Below are 20704 nucleotides of genomic sequence, written 5' to 3'. Positions count from 1 at the left end.
ATTTCACGTAAACCTTGTTTATTGTCTGCATCGAAGTAGCGGTCCTTGTACATAGTATCGAGCACGGTGGCAACACAGTGAAGAGAGAACACCACCGAATCACTTTGTTGAGCAGGTGTTTCAATGCCATGACAGAGGTATCACGTCTGCTGCAGGCTAAGTTGATGAGCTTATTTCTCCAGTCAGTTGTTCGAATGGAGCTAGCTAGTATGTTCATATTTCCAAGTTTCAAACATGTTCTCAAACAAATGTCATTGAAATGGCAGCAGCGGTATGACAACCAGCACATTCATAAGCATGCAATATAACCTTCCTCAGTACGAAATCCTAGATGATCCACTGTGCTGTCAGACTCAGCATGCTCATGGGGTTGATATCGGTGGTCCAATTGTCAGTTTTGAAGCTAATAGCAGTGACGCAATGTTTAAATATATTTTTTTTTAGCAGTGACTTGATTACTGTGCAACTCCGGTTGGGCAACATCTGAAAAATAGCGCACTTGGCAGTGTACCAGTGCTCAACCAGTCGGTGAAAGCCAACATCACCCACGACAGAAAACTGTTGATTGTCAAGGGCAATAAAGTCCATTATCTTGGCGTTAATGGACTTTGCCATGGAGTTGTCTCACTGAATTTTTTTACTCTTTCAAATGACTGCTCGATCCACACAGCAGACATTGTGGGCTAGGTTAGGAATGCTGTGTTGCACGTGTCGCGCTAAATTTTAAAGTGCCGACATTACGTCATGTAACTATGCACGTCAGCTTTGACATCGGTTTTGCCAATCAGTGTTAAACTAGACATTGGGCCGATGCTAGCATTTTTAGATATACACTGAACAAAAATATAAACATGTAAAGTGTTGGTCCCATTTTCATGAACTGAAATAAAAGATGCCAGAAATGTTCCATATGCAAAGAAAGCAAAGTCCTCTCAAATTTTGTGCACACATTTGTTTACATCCCTTTTAGTGAGCATTTCTCCTCTGCCAAGATAATCCGTCCACCTGACAGCTGTGGCATATCAAGCTAATTTAACAGCTTGATCATTACAGAGGTGGACCTTGTGCTGGGGACAATAAAAGGTCACTAAAATGTGTCACACAGCACAATGCCACAGACTTCGTGTTTTGAAGGAGTGTGCAATTGGCATGCTGACTGCAGGAATGTCCATGAGAGCTTTTGCCAGAGAATTGAATTTCTCTACCATAAGCCACCTCCAACATCGTTTTAGAGAATTCGGCAGTATGTCCAACTGGTCTTACAACCACAGAACACGTGTATGGTGTCGTGTGGGTGAGAGGTTTGCTGATGTCAAATTTGTCAACAGAGTGCCCCAAGGTGGCGATGGTATGGGCAGGCATAAACTACGGACAATGAACACAATTACATTTTATTGATGGCAATTTGAATGCACAGAAACACCACGAAGAGACCCTGAGGTCCATTTTTTAAGGCATCTGTGACCAACAGATGTGCATCTGTATTCCCAGTCATGGGAAATCCATAGGTTAGTGCCTAATGAATTTATTTAAATTGACTGATTTCCATATGAACTGGAACTCAATAAAATCTTTTAAATTGTTGCATGTTGGGTTTATATTTTTGTTCAGTATAGTTTAGTGGTGTGGGGGCTATGCTTTGGCAAAGTGGGTGGGGTTATATCCTTCCCGTTTGGCCCTGTCCGGGGGTGTCCTCGGATGGGGCCACAGTGTCTCCTGACCCCTCCTGTCTCAGCCTCCAGTATTTATGCTGCAGTAGTTTATGTGTCGGGGGGCTAGGGTCAGTTTGTTATAACTGGAGTACTTCTCCTGTCCTATTCGGTGTCCTGTGTGAATCTAAGTGTGCGTTCTCTAATTCTCTCCTTCTCTCTTTCTTTCTCTCTCTCGGAGGACCTGAGCCCCAGGACCATGCCCCAGGACTACCTGACATGATGACTCCTTGCTGTCCCCAGTCCACCTGGCCGTGCTGCTGCTCCAGTTTCAACTGTTCTGCCTTATTATTATTCGACCATGCTGGTCATTTATGAACATTCGAACTTCTTGGCCATGTTCTGTTATAATCTCCACCCAGCACAGCCAGAAGAGGACTGGCCACCCCACATATGCTCTCTCTAATTCTCTCTTTCTTTCTCTCTGAGGACCTGAGCCCTAGGACCGTGCCCCAGGACTACCTGACATGACTCCTTGCTGTCCCCAGTCCACCTGACTGTGCTGCTGTTCCAGTTTCAACTGTTCTGCCTTATTATTATTCAACCATGCTGGTCATTTATGAACATTTGAACATCTTGGCCATGTTCTGTTATAATCTCCACCCAGCACAGCCAGAAGAGGACTGGCCACCCCACATAGCCTGGTTCCTCTCTAGGTTTCTTCCTAGGTTTTGGCCTTTCTAGGGAGTTTTTCCTAGCCACCGTGCTTCTACACCTGCATTGCTTGCTGTTTGGGTTTTAGGCTGGGTTTCTGTACAGCACTTTGAGATATCAGCTGATGTACGAAGGATATCAGCTGATGTACGAATTTGATTTGATTTAGGCTTACATAAATCATACCTTTGAAGCACATCTCATGACAAGCAGACCCTTTTCCTTTCTAACTGTGCCAATCAAATTTGCCGAGAATTACTGTCAAGTTACTAGGTTACTAGCTAGGTAACACGACTTCACAACATTGTTTGTCATCAAACCAATAATTAGTGGCCCATGGTTAGTTTAAAACAGCCAGTGGCATAGTGTTTAAAATTTTATCAACAATTTGTTTCCCTGTTTGAGCTAGACAAGTTGTTTTCTTTGCTGTAAAGTTGCGAGCATGCCTGTCGCGAAGCTGTTTTTCCTCTTTAGCCCTGCTGGGTGACATCGAACTTGCAAAGCCTACTTCAACTGCCTTGTGCAGGTGAGTGATGGCTGGAAGGGGATGCGCCTGGCGGGTTAGCGCTGCCACATATCAGCGGGTTAGCGCTGCCACATATCAGCGGGTTAGCGCTGCCACATATCAGCGGGTTAGCGCTGCCACATATCAGCGGGTTAGCGCTGCCACATATCAGCGGGTTAGCGCTGCCACACATGATATGCGCATGAAAGTGAAGTGGACAGTATTGGACCAGCGGAAAAAAGACTAGTTTCTGTTGCTTACATTTTTTATTATTACATTTATAAGCCAAACTGAATTTATAAAAATGTTATAATATGTGCTAGCCAGTGGGTTCTTTAGATTGTTATGGCCCCAAAAAATGTGATAGTATAATATGAAACGGTACTATACCGTATTCAAAAATGTTGGTATCATAAGTATCATGACATTTTGGTAGCGTGATATACCAGTATACAGCGCAACACTAGTGTGCATATTGGGACATAGGTGGAACTTAAGTGACCAGCCCAGAGTAGAAATTGAAGGAAGTGCCATTCGTTTTCAGACACCAAAAGGAAGAGAATACAGGCCAGAGGCTCACCTGGTTTACACTATAAAACTGGAGATATCAAATCAAATTTTATTTGCCACATGTGCCGAATACAACAGGTGTAGTAGACCTTACAGTGAAATGCTTACTTACGAGCCCCTAACCAACAATGCAGTTAAAGAAGAAAATAAATTAAAGTACCAAATAATTAAACAGCAGCAGTAAAATAACAATAACGAGACTATATACAGGGGGTACTGGTACAGAGTCAATGTGGAGACTATATACAGGGGGTACTGGTACAGAGTCAATGTGGAGACTATATACAGGGGGTATCGGTACAGAGTCAATGTGGAGACTATATACAGGGGGTATCGGTACAGAGTCAATGTGGAGACTATATACAGGGGGTATCGGTACAGAGTCAATGTGGAGACTATATACAGGGGGTATCGGTACAGAGTCAATGTGGAGACTATATACAGGGGGTACTGGTACAGAGTCAATGTGGAGACTATATACAGGGGGTATCGGTACAGAGTCAATGTGGAGACTATATACAGGGGGTATCGGTACAGAGTCAATGTGGAGACTATATACAGGGGTATCGGTACAGAGTCAATGTGGAGACTATATACAGGGGTATCGGTACAGAGTCAATGTGGAGACTATATACAGGGGGTATCGGTACAGAGTCAATGTGGAGACTATATACAGGGGTATCGGTACAGAGTCAATGTGGAGACTATATACAGGGGTACCGGTACAGAGCCAATGTGGAGACTATATACAGGGGGTATCGGTACAGAGTCAATGTGGAGACTATATACAGGGGGTACCGGTACAGAATAAATGTGGAGACTATATAAAGGGGGTACCGGTACAGAGTCAATGTGGAGACTATATACAGGGGGTACCAGTACAGAGGCAATGTGGAGACTATATACAGGGGGTACCAGTACAGAGTCAATGTGGAGACTATATAAAGGGGGTACCAGTACAGAGTCAATGTGGAGACTATATACAGGGGGTATCGGTACAGAGTCAATGTGGAGACTATATACAGGGGTATCGGTACAGAGTCAATGTGGAGACTATATACAGAGCCAATGTGGAGACTATATACAGGGGCGGTACAGAGCCAATGTGGAGACTATATACAGGGGTACAGAGCCAATGTGGAGACTATATACAGGGGGTACCGGTACAGAGCCAATGTGGAGACTATATACAGGGGGTACCGGTACAGAGCCAATGTGGAGACTATATACAGGGGGTACCGGTACAGAGCCAATGTGGAGACTATATACAGGGGGTATCGGTACAGAGTCAATGTGGAGACTATATACAGGGGGTACAGAGTCAATGTGGAGACTATATACAGGGGGTACCGGTACAGAGCCAATGTGGAGACTATATACAGGGGGTACCGGTACAGAGTCAATGTGGAGACTATATACAGGGGTACCGGTACAGAGTCAATGTGGAGACTATATACAGGGGTACAGAGGCAATGTGGAGACTATATACAGGGGGTATCGGTACAGAGTCAATGTGGAGACTATATACAGGGGGTATCGGTACAGAGGCAATGTGGAGACTATATACAGGGGGTATCGGTACAGAGGCAATGTGGAGACTATATACAGGGGGTATCGGTACAGAGCCAATGTGGAGACTATATACAGGGGGTACCGGTACAGAGTCAATGTGGAGACTATATACAGGGGGTATCGGTACAGAGGCAATGTGGAGACTATATACAGGGGGTATCGGTACAGAGTCAATGTGGAGACTATATACAGGGGGTATCGGTACAGAGGCAATGTGGAGACTATATACAGGGGGTATCGGTACAGAGGCAATGTGGAGACTATATACAGGGGGTATCGGTACAGAGCCAATGTGGAGACTATATACAGGGGGTATCGGTACAGAGCCAATGTGGAGACTATATACAGGGGGTATCGGTACAGAGTCAATGTGGAGACTATATACAGGGGGTATCGGTACAGAGCCAATGTGGAGACTATATACAGGGGGTATCGGTACAGAGCCAATGTGGAGACTATATACAGGGGGTATCGGTACAGAGTCAATGTGGAGACTATATACAGGGGGTATCGGTACAGAGGCAATGTGGAGACTATATACAGGGGGTATCGGTACAGAGGCAATGTGGAGACTATATACAGGGGGTATCGGTACAGAGGCAATGTGGAGACTATATACAGGGGGTATCGGTACAGAGGCAATGTGGAGACTATATACAGGGGGTATCGGTACAGAGTCAATGTGGAGACTATATACAGGGGGTATCGGTACAGAGTCAATGTGGAGACTATATACAGGGGGTATCGGTACAGAGTCAATGTGGAGACTATATACAGGGGGTATCGGTACAGAGTCAATGTGGAGACTATATACAGGGGGTACCGGTACAGAGGCAATGTGGAGACTATATACAGGGGGTATCGGTACAGAGTCAATGTGTGGGGGCACCGGTTAGTTCAGGTAATATGTACATTTAGGTAGAGTTATTAAAGTGACTATGCACAGATAATACCAGAGTAACAGCAGCGTAAAGGGGTGCAAATAGTCTGGGTAGCCATTTGATTAGATGTTCAGGAGTCTTATGGCTTGGTGGTAGAAGTTGTTTAGAAGCCTCTTGGGACCTAGACTTGGCGTTCAGGTACTGCTTGCCATGCAGTAGCAGAGAGAACAGTCTATGACTAGGGTGGCTGGAGTCTGACAATTTTTAGGGCCTTCCTCTGACACTGCCTGGTATAGAGGTCCTGGATGGCAGGACCTCTATACCAGGTAGATCAAGTGAATATTCCAATTAAAGTTTAAAAAGCAAATTGCTTGCATGACATTTTACAAACTAATTTGTTCTAAAGACTGAAAGATCCATCCTAAAGCTACTAAAAGCACGCCGTTCACACCGTTCCTCTGCGTGAGGACATTGACATAGCCAACATAAAGTGCCTTCAGAAAGTATTCCCACCCCTTGACTTTTTCCACATTTCGCTGTGGTATAGTTTGAACTTAAAATTGAGATTTGCTGGGCACTGGCCTACACACACAAAAAAACATGTCAACGTGGAACTAGGTTAAAAAAAAAAAAATGTTGCTTATTAAAAACGAAAAGCTGAAATGTCTTGAGTCAATAAGTATTCAACCCCTTTATGGCGAGCCTAAATAAGTTCAGGAGTAGGAATTGGCTTAACAGGTCACATAAGTGGCATGGACTCTCCCTGTGTGCAATAGTGTTTTAGTGATTTTTGAGATGGCTACCATATCTCTTTACCCCACACATACAATTCTCTGTACTTCAGTCAAGAAGTGAATTTCAAACAAAGATTCAACCACAAAGACCAAGGAGGTTTTCCAATGCCTCGCAAAGAAAAGCAACTATTGGTAAGATGGGTAAAAAAAAACACAAAAAAACAGCATGATTAAGTTATTAATTACTCTTTGGCTGGAGTATCAATACACTCAGTCACTACAAAGATACAGGAATCTTTCCTAACTCAGTTGCCGGAGAGGAAGGAAACTGCTCAGGGATTTCACCATGAGAACAGTGGTGACTAAAACAGTCAGAGTTACATGGCTGTGATAGGAGAAAACTGAGGAAGGATCAACAACATTGTAGTTACTGCACAATACTAATCTAATTGACAGATTGAAAACAAGGAAGCCTGTACCGAATAAAAATATCCCAAAACATACATACAGTTTTCAACAAGGCCCTAAAGTAATACTGCATAAAAATGTGGCAAAGCAATCAACTTTGTGTCCTGAATACAAAGCATTATGTTTGGGGCAAATCCAATACAACACCTTACGGAGTACCACTCTTCATATTTTTAAGCATAGTGGCTGCATCATGTTATGGGTATGCTTGTAATCGTCAAGGGCTGGGGAGTTTAAAGGATTAAAAAAAAAACTGAATGGAGCTCAGCCCCGGCAAAATCCTAGAGGAAAACCTGGTTCAGTCTGCTTTCCACAAGACACTGGGAGATGAATTCACCTTTCATAAGGACAATATTCCAAAATACAAGGCCCAATCTACACTGGAGTTGATAACCAAGATGCCAGTGAATGTTTGAGTGGCCGAGTTAACAGTTTTTACTTAAATCTACGAAAAAAACCTGAAAATTGTTGTCTAGCAATGATCTACAACCAATTTGACAGAACTTGAAGAATTTTGAAAATAATAAAAATCGGCAAATGTTCCACAATCCAGGAGTGGAAAGCTTAGAGACTTACCCAGAAATACTCACAGCTGTAATCTCTGCCAAAGGTGCTTCTACAAAGTATTGACTCTGGGGTGTGAATACTTATGTAAATTAGATATTTCTGTAGATCATTTTCAATAAATTAGAAAAACATGTTTTCACGGGGTATTGTGTAGATGGGTGAGAAAATACATCTATTTAATCAATTTTGAATTCAGGCTGTAACGCAACAAAATGTAGAATAAGTCAAGGGGTATGAATACTTTCTGAAGGCACTGTATGTGTTATTAAACACATGAACATTCTTCAAGAATTACACAAGATAGGGTTCTGTGTCAGTTTAGACAAGGCCATTTCACAAAAAAAGTAATCCTTCAATGAAACAGCTCAATGAACAGATAATACCTTGCTCTTCTTTACTAGAGGTGTCAATGATAACTGTAGGGGAAGGTAGAACTATACATTTTACAGACTAAAATCTATTTTAAAAAGGTCTCCAAACTTTAACCTAAAGCACCTATCATGGAGACAAATTAGCCAGAGAGGGAGAGAGAGTTTACACCACATCTAACCCTCTGCCTCACAGGTGCTCACTGTGTCTGTGGAGAGAGCAGTTCTCTTAATAATTGCACTGAAGCACGTGTGTGTGTGTGTGTGTGTGTGTGTGAGAGAGCACAGAGGGTTCACCAAGCTGGATTTAACGAGATACACAGCAAAGCGATCTCTTGATTCTAAAATCCATAATTCATCAATTCTTCCCAGCGTGCCGGCCAAAAAGCCAGTTTAAGAACTCACACAGCGGAGGGGAAAAAATATACTCCTTTACTCTTTGTAGTACTTTTAAGACCTCTTCAGACATCTCAGGGACAGCTTAACATGCTAAAACAATACATTTGACTTCACTCACAGAGGCGTGGACTCGGAGGAGCACATCAAATATTAACAGGAGAATTGTAAACAAGTCTTAGGCGGTGGAAATCAAAAGCCTGAGCGCTCCTTTCTCATGTTACGTTATAGAGAGTGTAGAGGTGAATGGGAGGGGTGCTTTAATCCTTTTGAATGTGATAGTGTCTGAACATGCATGCACACGCACTCTATAGTTGTGTCATCCTGACAGAGATTAGTGCCGAGCAGGTTTCCCCAATGCACAAGTCTAGAATATGCTCTCCCTGCCCAAACCCTTCAGAAGAGCTATAAAACAAAAAGCTATTAAACCCGATCCTGGATCAGCTCGGTTTGTGTGTGTGAGACTTACCGTAGTGTGCTTGGAAGGCCTGGGGCTTCACCACCTGACTGCAGTGGCTGCACATCACCAGGTAGAAGTCATCCTGTGCTGGACACTGGCCAAATATGGGCATGTCTGTGGTTCCATGGAGGGGGGGGAACACAGATGAACAGGATAAAGACAACCAGTATCTATTGTAAACTGTAGGGAGGTAGACACAGGAAGTTTCTGAATGAAACATTTGAAACCATGTAGTGTTATGGACAGAGGGAGATAAAGCCTAGGCAACTGAGCATTCAATACTCTAGGATAATTATGGTTAATACAAGTGTGAGAATCATTCCAGACAAAAACTGATTGTACCCTCGTATAGATTACACACACACACACACACACAAAGAGGGTACCAGCCCAATTTCACAGTACAGGAAACAACCTAGTGATAAGAACAAGAAGATGACCGAGTCAGCACTCCAAAGGTTAACTGCTGCAGAAAACACACTGACAGGCTACCCACACGCTACACACCTAAGGGGTGAAGCAGGCAGGATAACTACAGCCAGTGGCAGAGCCTGTGAATGATCTGTGACTTCAAATAAACAAGAGGATGGAGAGCAACTGAGGCACAGACTGTCACTTGGGCCGTACCTGCAAATATTCAAATAAACTAAATCATCCAGGCAAAAAAAGAACACCTTCATTCACAGGAATGCATATGGCATATTATTATCTTATGCGTCCAGAAAACTGCAATCCACTGTTAATTAAAGTTAAAATGTTCAACCTCGGTCAGTCGTTGAGTTAGTTAAGCATTTAACAGAGGCAATTGGTTGGTTGGTGGATTCATTCATGTGCTCAACACCACCAGTCACAAATCAAATTTTATTTGCCACATATGCCGAATACAACAGGTGTAGTAGACCTTAGTGAAATGCTAACTTACGAGCCCCTAACCACCAATGCAGTTTAAAACAAATATATGGATAAGAAAAATAAATAAAAGTAATAAGTAATTAAAGTGCAACAGTAAAATAACAATAACGAGACTATATACAAGGGGGTACCGGTACAGAGTCAATGTGCAGAGCGAGAAAGGGAATAGAAGGACCATGCGGTATTGGAGGGATTGCCAAAGACTCCAGCCACCCTAGTCATAAGACTGTTCTCTCTGCTACCGCACGGCAAGCGGTACCGGAGCGCCAAGTCTAGGTCCAAAGGCCTTAACAGCGTCTACCCCCAAGCAATAAGACTCCTGAACAGCTAATCAAACGGCTACCCAAACTATTTGCATTGCCCCCCCCACCTTTTTTTAAATTTACACCACTGCTACTCTCTGTCATCTATGCACAGGTTAGTTTAGGTAATATGTACATGTAGGTAGAGTTATTAAAGTGACTATGCATAGATGACAGAGAGTAGCAGTAGTGTAAATTTAAAAAAATTAAAAAAAGGTGCAAATAGTTTGGGTAGCCGTTTGATTAGCTGTTCAGGAGTCTTATTGCTTGGGGGTAGAAGCTGTTAAGGCCTTTGGACCTAGACTTGGCGCTCCGGTACCGCTTGCCGTGCGGTAGCAGAGAGAACAGTCTTATGACTAGGGTGGCTGGAGTCTTTGGCAATCCCTCCAATACCGCATGGTCCTTCTATTCCCTTTCTCGCTCTCTAGGTGGCTGGAGTCTGACAATCATTAGCGCCTTTCTCTGACCACAAATATTGTTGTAGGGTGGTATTATACACTTTTTTTCTTGTAGATATGTTGTGGTGTAATAATGTTATATGATGTACTGTTTTATCTTGTGTTGTATGTGTGATGTAAGTGCCTTAATGTGTTTGGACCCCAGGAGGAGTAGCTGCTGCCAAGGGGGATCCATAATAAACACAAATATAAGACTCACTCCTTTTTTGGTGAAAGCTCCATCATGGAAATCAGAGTGGCACACTGGGAGACAAGGAGAGCTCAACATTTACCCTCACAAGGAGAACAACAAAGAGCTAATGAAGGGGCTAATTAAGAGATCACCCAGAGTGCCCGCCCACACGCCGTAGCAGACAAGGCCCTCCAACACACGGCTGAGGACACTTGAAATGTCACCAACGTTTCCGAGGCTCTGGCTATTCAAGTCCACACAAAAGCCTACCTGTGCTCTTAGAAAAGTAATTTGCTGCTGTGTATGGGGGAATTAACAAGCTGACCTGTATTAAACACAGGGTTAGTGACTGGTCTAACTGGTCTCTTAAATGAGCACCATCTGACTCACCAGTCCACTCTGCATTCAGGACATTGGCAGTGGCACTGCACTATTGAAGCATCAAACATTAAAAAATTGGTGAAACTCCATGTGCCATTTCATTCCCCATGTTCTTGTGTGGTATGGAGATGAGAGAGAAGGAGAGAAAGAGTAGAATGCAGTTAATTTCACCTTCCTCTTCAATGGCAGTGATGAATGATCTAGGTAGAGTAGTAGCATATATTGGATGCTCAGAGCAGAGGCTGGCTGCACACAGACACAGGGCAGCAAGAACCTTGCTGATCTTTGATCCCATGTACCATCTCCTGCCGTGGAGCCCTTGGGCAAGGGACTTAAATCCCCACAATTTTTCTCCATCCAGGGGCGCTGCATTGCAGCTGACCCTGTGCCTCGCAACGTGTATGTGTGTACCTCAAGGGTGCTGGGAAAGGCAGAAGATACATTTCTGTTCTAATCAAAGGACAACAAAGTTGTATTCTATTGATGTTTTAAGGACACGATCAGCTCTCCCATTTTCTTACATCTAGTCAGCAGTTTGTTGCACTTACAGTGCATTCAGACCCCTTCCCCACATTTTGTTACAGCCTTATTCTAAAATGTATTAAAATAAAGTCTTCACACAATACCCCATAATGACAAAGCGAAAACAGGTTTTTAGAAACGTTTCAAATTTATTAAAAATATAAATCAGAAATGCATTATTTAGGTAAGTATTCAGACTCTTTGCTAGGAGACTCAAAATTGAGCTCCGGTGCATCCTGTTTCCATTTATCATCCTTGGGATGTTTCTACAACTTGGAGTCCACCTGTGGTAAATTCATTTTGATTGGACATGATTTGGAAAGGCACACCTGTCTATAAAGGTCACACAGTTGACGTGCATGTCAGAGTAAAAATCAAGCCATAAGGTCGAGGCCCAAATCTGGGGAAGGGTACCAAAAAATGTCTGCAGCATTGAAGGTCCAAGAACACAGTGGCCTCCATCATTGTTAAACAGAAGCCGTTTGGAACCACCAAGAATCTTCCTAGAGCTGGCCCGCCCAGCCAAACTGAGCAATTGGGGGAGAAGGGCCTGGGTTAGGCTGGTGACCAAGAACCTGATGGTCACTCTGACAGATCTCCAGAGTTCCTCTGGGGAGATGCTTCCAGAAGCCACTCCTCAGTAAAAGGCACAAGACAGTCCACTTGGAGTTAGCCAAAAGACACCTAAAGAACCCAAAATTCTCTGGTCTGATGAAACCAAGATTGAACTCTTTGGCCTGAATGCCAAGCATCACTTCTGGAGGAAACCTGGCACCATCCCTACGGTGAAGCATGGTGGTGGCAGCATCATGCTGTGGGGATGTTTTTCATTAGCAGGGACTGAGAGTCTAGTCAGGATCGAAGGAAAGATGAACGGAGCAAAGTGCAGAGAGATCCTTGAAGAAAAACTTGCTCCGGAGTCTCAGGACCTCAGACTAGGGCGAAGGTTCACCTTCAACAAGAAAACGACCCTAAGCACACAGCCAAGACAACGCAGGAGTGGCTTTGGGACAAGTCTCTGAATGTCCTTGAGTGGCCTAGCCAGTGCCCGGACTTGAAACCGGTCGAACATCTCTGGAGAGACCTGAAAATAGCTGTGCAGCAACACTCCCCATCCAACCTGACAGAGCTTGAGGATCTGCAGAGAACCTCCTCAAATACAGGTGTGCCAAGCTTGTAGCGTCACACCCAAGGAGACTCAAGGCTGTAATTGCTGCCAAAGGTGCTTCAATAAAGTAAAGGGTCTGAATGTGATATCAGTTTATTAATACATTTTCAAAAATATATACATTTTGTTTTTTCTTTGTCATTATGGGGTATTGTGTGTACAATGATGAGGGAGGAAGAAAAACAATTTAATACATTTTAAAATAAGGCCTTAACGTAACAAAATGTGGAAAAAGTCTAGGGGTTTTAATAATTTCTGAATGCACTTTCTATAATCCCATTGGATCCTGCAGGTCACACCAGCAGCATACCACCCTGCATCCCACTGCTGGCTTGCCTCTGAGGCTAAGCAGGGTCGGTCATGGATGGGAGACCAGATTCAGCTGGAAGTAGTGTTGGAGGGCTAGCAGGGGGCACTCTGGTCTTAAGATAGAATTCAAATGCCCCGGGACAGTGAAGGGGACATATCCCTGCATAGGATACAGTCTTTTGGATGAGATGTTAAACTGCTGTCTTGGCTCTCTGTGGTCATTAAAAATCTCATGGCACGAGTAGGGGTTTTAACACCGGTGTCCTGGCTAAATTCCCAAATTGGCCCCCCATTTCCATCATGGCTACCTAATCACCCCCTTCATTCCTAAATGGCATATATCAGTCCTCATCATGCTAGCTGATGTGTCGTTAGCATTCTGGCACAAAATGGTTCACCCAGGTGGGTGCCACACATTGGTGGTGGATGAGGTGAGTTTCCCCATTACTTGATAAATACTTTGAGAACCTCAGTTGGTAGAAAGGTGCTATATAAATCCAATACATTATTATTACACAAACAACTAGAAAAATCTGAACATCTGGGTATTGTTCATGTCACATTCTCCTGTTCCTAACAAATATTTCCATTTTCAAAAATAAGTGATATCTGTCTGTTTAGGTTCATTTCAAATTGTTCCGGAACCTTAACTGCCTGACAAACAGGGCCCAGATTGAGGCCTTCAGAAGTTCAGACATGTAGCTGGTGCTGTTTCAGTGTCGACACCTTACTGTGAGACACTGCCACATTTCACTACTGCAGAGTCAGCTGTCGGTGGCATTCATTATCAGTAGTGTGTAGATATTTGTATGTTTAATCCCAGCCCCGTCCCCGCAGGAGGCTTTTACACTCTTGGTAGGCCGTCATTGTAAATAAGAATTTGTTCTTAACTTGCCTAGTTAAATAACGGTTCAATAAAATAAATACGGATCGACTTAACTCTCACATTGGCACCAAACGTATCAAAACCATTTGAATTTGCATTCTCACTAATATGTCATTGTCTTCCAACCTTTGTCTTCGCCATTTGTATAGCATGGTAATTAAACATTTCATGACAGTCTTTATCAAATCACTGACACCAACCCATGTAATAATTCAATTATAAATCATAGCGTCCAAACAAAAAAAACAGTAAGGCCATTCTGTGGTTAATATTGTAAATATAGAGCACTTTGAATGTGCTTATAAAACTGTTCTCAACAAATGAGTGTGTAGTAGTTTAGAAGCACTATAAATATTCAACTGACATAGGAAAGTCATTGGAGGTTTCAAGAAATTTCCATCAAGAGTAGCAGTTATTCTTAATGACAGACTCGTTGCTCCCATTTTAACTGTGAAACTGCTGTCACCACACTGAGTGTGCCCCTCCCCTAACAGTGCACATCAGGGCTTTTCAGGTGGGCACAATGATACAGAACAGCCAGACAGAAATTATAGTGTAAAACAGACAAATTATCTGTTGTGTATAATAAACAATCATGTCAGCTTTATCACGTTACATTTCTGTCTTTCTACCCCACTGAATAAGCCCTGGCTGGTTGTTAGCTGTGGTGTGCACCTACTTAGGAACAGAGGATAGAAGTCCTCTCTTGAAGATGTCAACTAGTGGCCATAGATTCCAGGGCTATATCATTGATTGATCAGACTTGCGTTGTCACAGGTCAATCTGGTGCACTTGTTCAACAGAACAACCAGATTTCAGCTGGTGCATGTGAAGTGTGTGTGCAACCCACCAAAACACTCATTGGCTCTGACAAAAGAGAGAACACTCACCATCTCTGCACAATCGCATGGCTTCTCGATTTTTCCCGAACTCCTTCAAACTTTCCTCCGATTCAGCACCTAAAATGAGGCAATCGAATACAGACACAAATAGTTGCACTTGCTTGCTTCTGCTGTTGCTACCAGTAGCGTGTCTTCATATTCCCAAAACTGCACGCAATCGGAAAAAGGCTAACGATCATATCTCGACTACACACACATCCAGTACGCACGAGCACTCACCGTCGTTGCCTTTGGGTATGGCAGCATCGACCCAGTTGCTCCAAGACTGTCCCAACATCATTTCTGGACTAGGCAGGGATCTGCGCTCCGCAACAGTCGCCATTGCTGTGGAGCCTTCTCCCCGCTGGATCTGCTGCTGCTTTAGCTGCCTGGCCGCTCTGCGCTGCTCCCCCCTGACGTCATCATCGGCCCTTTCCGACATTCTTTCCGCTACAATGTAACACAACAGCAGTCAGCGTTGAGGTGGTGTTCTCAGGATTCCTTCATTGATCGACTCAGGCAAACGCATGTTTCGATAACACTAATCCCTTTGACGTTTTCAGAAGCTATAGAGAGTCACACTCCAATTAAATCGCTTTTTTTTAGACGGGAGCATGTGTGTGCGAGGCCACATACCGTCTGGGCAATCACAGATACAACTTTAAAGGAGGGACATAACTTCACCTCCCTGAGCGCAAGAAACGTGGGAAATCCAGGTCACTTACAAGGGGTGTTAAAACGTAACTGCTTATCAATTTAAAACCATGCAGTCCCACATCAACTTCTTAAATGTAGCCTACGCCAAATGTATACATTTCACATTGTAGGCATTCGTTTGTCGTTTTTTTATTTAATTTTTTTTATCGAAAAAGCGGCTTTGTGAAAGAGAACTAACCAAATTATAGGGATCCAAAAATGTGTTAAAATGCCCTAATATTAAGAAAATAAATGTGTCACTTCATGACAGCCAGAATATCACTCGCTCTCAACTTCAGAATCGAAGGTGTGTAGCCTATGACTGAACAGTTCGTTTATAGAAAAAAAAGTGCAACAATTATGACCGGGATTTTGTTTTATCGTCGACGGATGAGGGAAGAAATATACATTAATGTTATACTAAACTTCCTTAAAGAGCGACTGCTTTCCAGTAAATCGATTCATATTTCTCACAACCTTTTGCGTCAGTGTCATGTGGCGCAATGACGATCTAGGAACTTGGAACACTTATTCACAAAACAAGCAGAAAGAAAGCTATAGTCCTTCCGTTAGAAAACAGTGATGGGATTGTTACGTTCTAAAAAACTTTATTTCTGATCTACAGTACTATAATAGTTCAATAAAGCCTAACAAAAATGAATGTTTAATGTCTTCAAGTTTGTAGAAATGAAAAATTTCCTAAAGGAATTATCCCTTATATTCAAATGGAATTCTGAATTACATGGAGTGAGTGGTATGAGCCAGGATGTCGTCAGATATTCTCTCATGTTTGCAACTCAGCACTACATCACAACATAAAATACTGTTGGGCAGAATCAATATGTAACAGATAGTTAAAGTGGCAAAATCCTACACAACCATTATCATCAGTTTTCAATATTGCTTACCAGTAGTAACCAGAAATTACCAAATGCATTTCCACCAGAATTCAAGCGCCATACCTCTACTGCCATTACAATAGGCATACAATGGGTCAACTAACAAGGGGGCAGAGACTAGCCCTATAAATGACAACTAATCAGTTCACAAAAAACTAGGTTATGACAGAGCAAAAACCCTCCCCTCAAGATAACTTGTGGGCATGTTAAGAGTCTAGACCACATGTCATACTCATTCCATGGAGAGCCGAGTGTCTGCCAGTTTTCGCTCCTCCCTTGTACTTGATTGATGAATTAAGGTCACTAATTAGTAAGAAACTCACCTCACCTGGTTGTCTAGGTCTTAATTGAAATGGGGGGGCGGCAGACACTCAGCCCTCTATGGAATTACTTTAACACCCCTGGTCTAGAGATATGTTAACATTTCTTGGCTTATTAATTTCCAGACACATTTTCTAAAATATAAAAACTTTGCATCTTGTTATGGTTATAGGGATGCTTGTGGATCCAAAAACCAAAAATGTCATACAAGACACACATTAATGCAGCTATCAAAGCATACATTGATAAGGATACTAAGCCTAACTATACATCCAAACATCACCCTGGTTCTATACCATATACACTCACCTTCCTCTGTATCGTGGTACAGTGCAACTTTTCTTTTTAAAAGGAGAACGAACTTCTGAACCTCTTCCGCATTTGTATTTATGTGTGAATGGATAGGAACAGAGGTATGGAGACAGAGGGATCTGGTTTTGGGTATTTGTATTTATGTGTGAATGGATAGGAACAGAGGTATGGAGACAGAGGGATCTGGTTTTGGGTATTTGTATTTATGTGTGAATGGATAGGAACAGAGGTATGGAGACAGAGGGATCTGGTTTTGGGTATTTGTATTTATGTGTGAATGGATAGGAACAGAGGTATGGAGACAGAGGGATCTGGTTTTGGGTATTTGTATTTATGTGTGAATGGATAGGAACAGAGGTATGGAGACAGAGGGATCTGGTTTTGGGTATTTGTATTTATGTGTGAATGGATAGGAACAGAGGTATGGAGACAGAGGGATCTGGTTTTGGGTATTTGTATTTATGTGTGAATGGATAGGAACAGAGGTATGGAGACAGAGGGATCTGGTTTTGGGTATTTGTATTTATGTGTGAATGGATAGGAACAGAGGTATGGAGACAGAGGGATCTGGTTTTGGGTATTTGTATTTATGTGTGAATGGATAGGAACAGAGGTATGGAGACAGAGGGATCTGGTTTTGGGTATTTGTATTTATGTGTGAATGGATAGGAACAGAGGTATGGAGACAGAGGGATCTGGTTTTGGGTATTTGTATTTATGTGTGAATGGATAGGAACAGAGGTTTGGAGACAGAGGGATCTGGTTTTGGGTATTTGTATTTATGTGTGAATGGATAGGAACAGAGGTATGGAGACAGAGGGATCTGGTTTTGGGTATTTGTATTTATGTGTGAATGGATAGGAACAGAGGTATGGAGACAGAGGGATCTGGTTTTGGGTATTTGTATTTATGTGTGAATGGATAGGAACAGAGGTATGGAGACAGAGGGATCTGGTTTTGGGTGAATGTATACGGTTCTGAAGGAGAGAGTGTTACCACTAAGCCAGACTCAGTGCAGTGGATTACAAAAACTAAGTCATTGTTTACATGTGTGTGTATACTAATCAATTATAAAAGCAACATATTACTTGGCAAATGTTCTGCATCTAACAGACTGACATAATAAGAATAAGGTTGGGATTCTTTAAAAATGACAAATGATAAATATTACACTTCCATGGTGGTCTAAGCAGCTGTTATACCATATGTATTTAGGCCTCCTGCTTATCTGACCAACAGGTCTTCTGTGCCTCAGAAGGCCTTGGGCTCGTTTGAGGGCTAAGGCAACTGACTGTTGACAAAAGTCGAGGAGTGAAGTGCATCTGCGATAGCTGAAAGTCTGATACTGATGTGGTTTTCCAACAGCAAGGCTCAATGCAACATGGTAGTGTTGCCATTGTTAATCATTTTTCTTCTTTATAAGGTTGTCATAAACATGTCTCTGACCCTCATATCACACACTCACAAACCGAAAATATACACCGGGTGTACAAAACACCATGACAGACTGACCAGGTGAAAGCTATGATCCCTTACTGATGTCACTTGTTAAATCCACTTCAAATCAGTGTAGATGAAGGGGAGGAGACATGTTAAAGAAGGATTTTTAAACCTTGAGACAATTGAGACCTGGATCGTGTAGGTGTGAATGGGCAAGACAAAAGATTTCAATGCCTTTGAACGGGGTATGGTAGCAGGTGCCAGGCGCAATGATTTGAGTGTGTCAAGAACTGCAAAGCTGCTGGGTATTTCACACTCAACAGTTTCCCATGTGTATCAAAAATGCGCCACCAACCAAAGGACATCCAGCTAACTTGACACAATTGTTGGAAGCATTGGAGTCAACATAGACCAGCATCCCTGTGAAACGCTTGACACCTTGTAGAGTCCATGCCGCGACTAAGGCTGTTCTGAGGGCAAAAAGGGGTGCAACTCAATATTAGGAAAGTATACAGTGTGTGTACATTGTACAATGAATTGGTGAGACAGCCTCAAATATCACATTAATTTGTACATATCCACTGTATAGACAAATAGTGGCAAAGTTGGTTCCTGTCAATCAGGTCTTTGGTTATGTTCCTGTTGGTAAAAAAACAGCTTAATGATTGGTTGACAATAGCGCCTCCCACAATGCAGGTGATGGCTGTTTGTGAAGCTCAACTGCAGAAACTTGCAGTCGACAGCAGTCAAAACTTCATGACCTTTGATAGCATGGTTTTTGTAAAGTTCATGCAGTCGACATGTAGGAGCAAGTTGGACCATTTTTTAATCCCCACAATGCAACACACTTTGACGACTTGACAGAAGTGATCCACTCAAACAGGCCAACTGACTCGGGGAGCCAACGCAGCTCTTTAGGTATCAAACATACCTCCATTACACTTCACCCCACTTTGACCTATTGGGGTCACTGAACTAATGTGACCCACAGGGTTCAAACCCAGGTCTATGGTGCAGCAGAAGAGCGCATTAGCCTACTAAGTCAAAGCCCAACTCTTCAGGACTCAGGCTAGGTTACTCATATGTAAGTTTGGTCATCAAACCACTTCCGTTACACTTATTAATGAAGTATCAATATCTTAGAGATTTTGTAATGCAATGGCAGCTGAAAAAGTGCAGTCCTGAGAGAAGAGTCTGACTGCAGCCATGTCTGTAGACTGTGGAGAGAACCTCAAAACTGAAACCAGTGATGGTTAGAATTTCAGTAGAAAAACAGATCATTGTGCTCACTGAACCCTTACCTTGTCAAATGTGGAAAAGGGAACTCAATCGTAACTGGATCAGTAGAACCTCATCAGTTTGGGTGATCGCTGGTCGCCCCACACAAGTTGTGGAAGGAATCTGGGTGAGAGAAAGAGACGGGAGGAAAAATGTGTATCAGCTTCATTGTTTTCCTTGTCTTCATACCGTAATCACGGTTTAGGGAATTACGGGGTTGTTGGTCTGGAAGATAACACCGCCTCGCATTCTCCTGGTGGATCTGGAGCCGCAGCTTTCACGCTAGCACGAGCTACTTATGGAGCTCCTCCCGCAGCAGAATAATCCAATCCAATAAGCACTATACCTGGTTAACCACTCCAGATCCCTGCAGTTTGCAGCCCAATCATCCCTTTAAAGATTATATTTTTGTTTTAAAGAACTTTAAACCGTTGGTTTTACCATTGTAGGCTTCTCATCAATTCACCACAATGTGAATAATGACAACAGTATCACAAAGATAGAGATTATATAGGTGAATATGAAGCCCTTTATGAGATGTATTGCCCCGTTTGCTACAGTGACAAGAATGTGGAGGAATTTCTACAACAGGCGTTGGAATGAGCGGATCAAATTGTCTTGTGCTAGAGTTGCATACAGTATAGAGTAGCTTATGCCTAGGCTATCATACAACAAAACTGTTGCTTGCTAATAGAGAGTTGCATTTCAATGAAGCTTAGCTTAATCAAAAGGATGTACACGTTAGAGCTGGGACGATAACAGAATTATCCATACCGAGCACTTCACGCAGGCATTTTTGCTGATATTCATTATGATAAGTAGCCTATACTAGAGAAATGTGAAGTTTACAATGAAATAAGTTTGATAATATGGGTGATTGTTT

The 20704-nt window shown here is 42.7% G+C and overlaps 1 protein-coding gene across 1 annotated transcript in view; it reads right to left on the bottom strand.

Annotated features, from left to right (window-relative positions):
• LOC115143315 (ataxin-7) overlaps nucleotides 1-16787 on the bottom strand; it is a 32553-nt gene extending 15766 nt beyond the window's left edge. Inside the window, 4 exon segments of the mRNA XM_029683589.2 lie at nucleotides 8894-8998; nucleotides 14885-14953; nucleotides 15116-15325; nucleotides 16480-16787. Coding sequence (XP_029539449.2) covers nucleotides 8894-8998; nucleotides 14885-14953; nucleotides 15116-15317 — 376 coding nt within the window. The 5' untranslated portion in view covers nucleotides 15318-15325; nucleotides 16480-16787.
• Between the last annotated feature and the right edge of the window lie 3917 nt (nucleotides 16788-20704).

Source organism: Oncorhynchus nerka, linkage group LG15 (genome assembly GCF_034236695.1).
Source record: "Oncorhynchus nerka isolate Pitt River linkage group LG15, Oner_Uvic_2.0, whole genome shotgun sequence".
NCBI lineage: Eukaryota > Metazoa > Chordata > Actinopteri > Salmoniformes > Salmonidae > Oncorhynchus > Oncorhynchus nerka.
The sequence above is the reverse complement of the archived record's forward strand: the minus strand, read 5'-3'. Positions and strand labels throughout refer to the sequence as shown.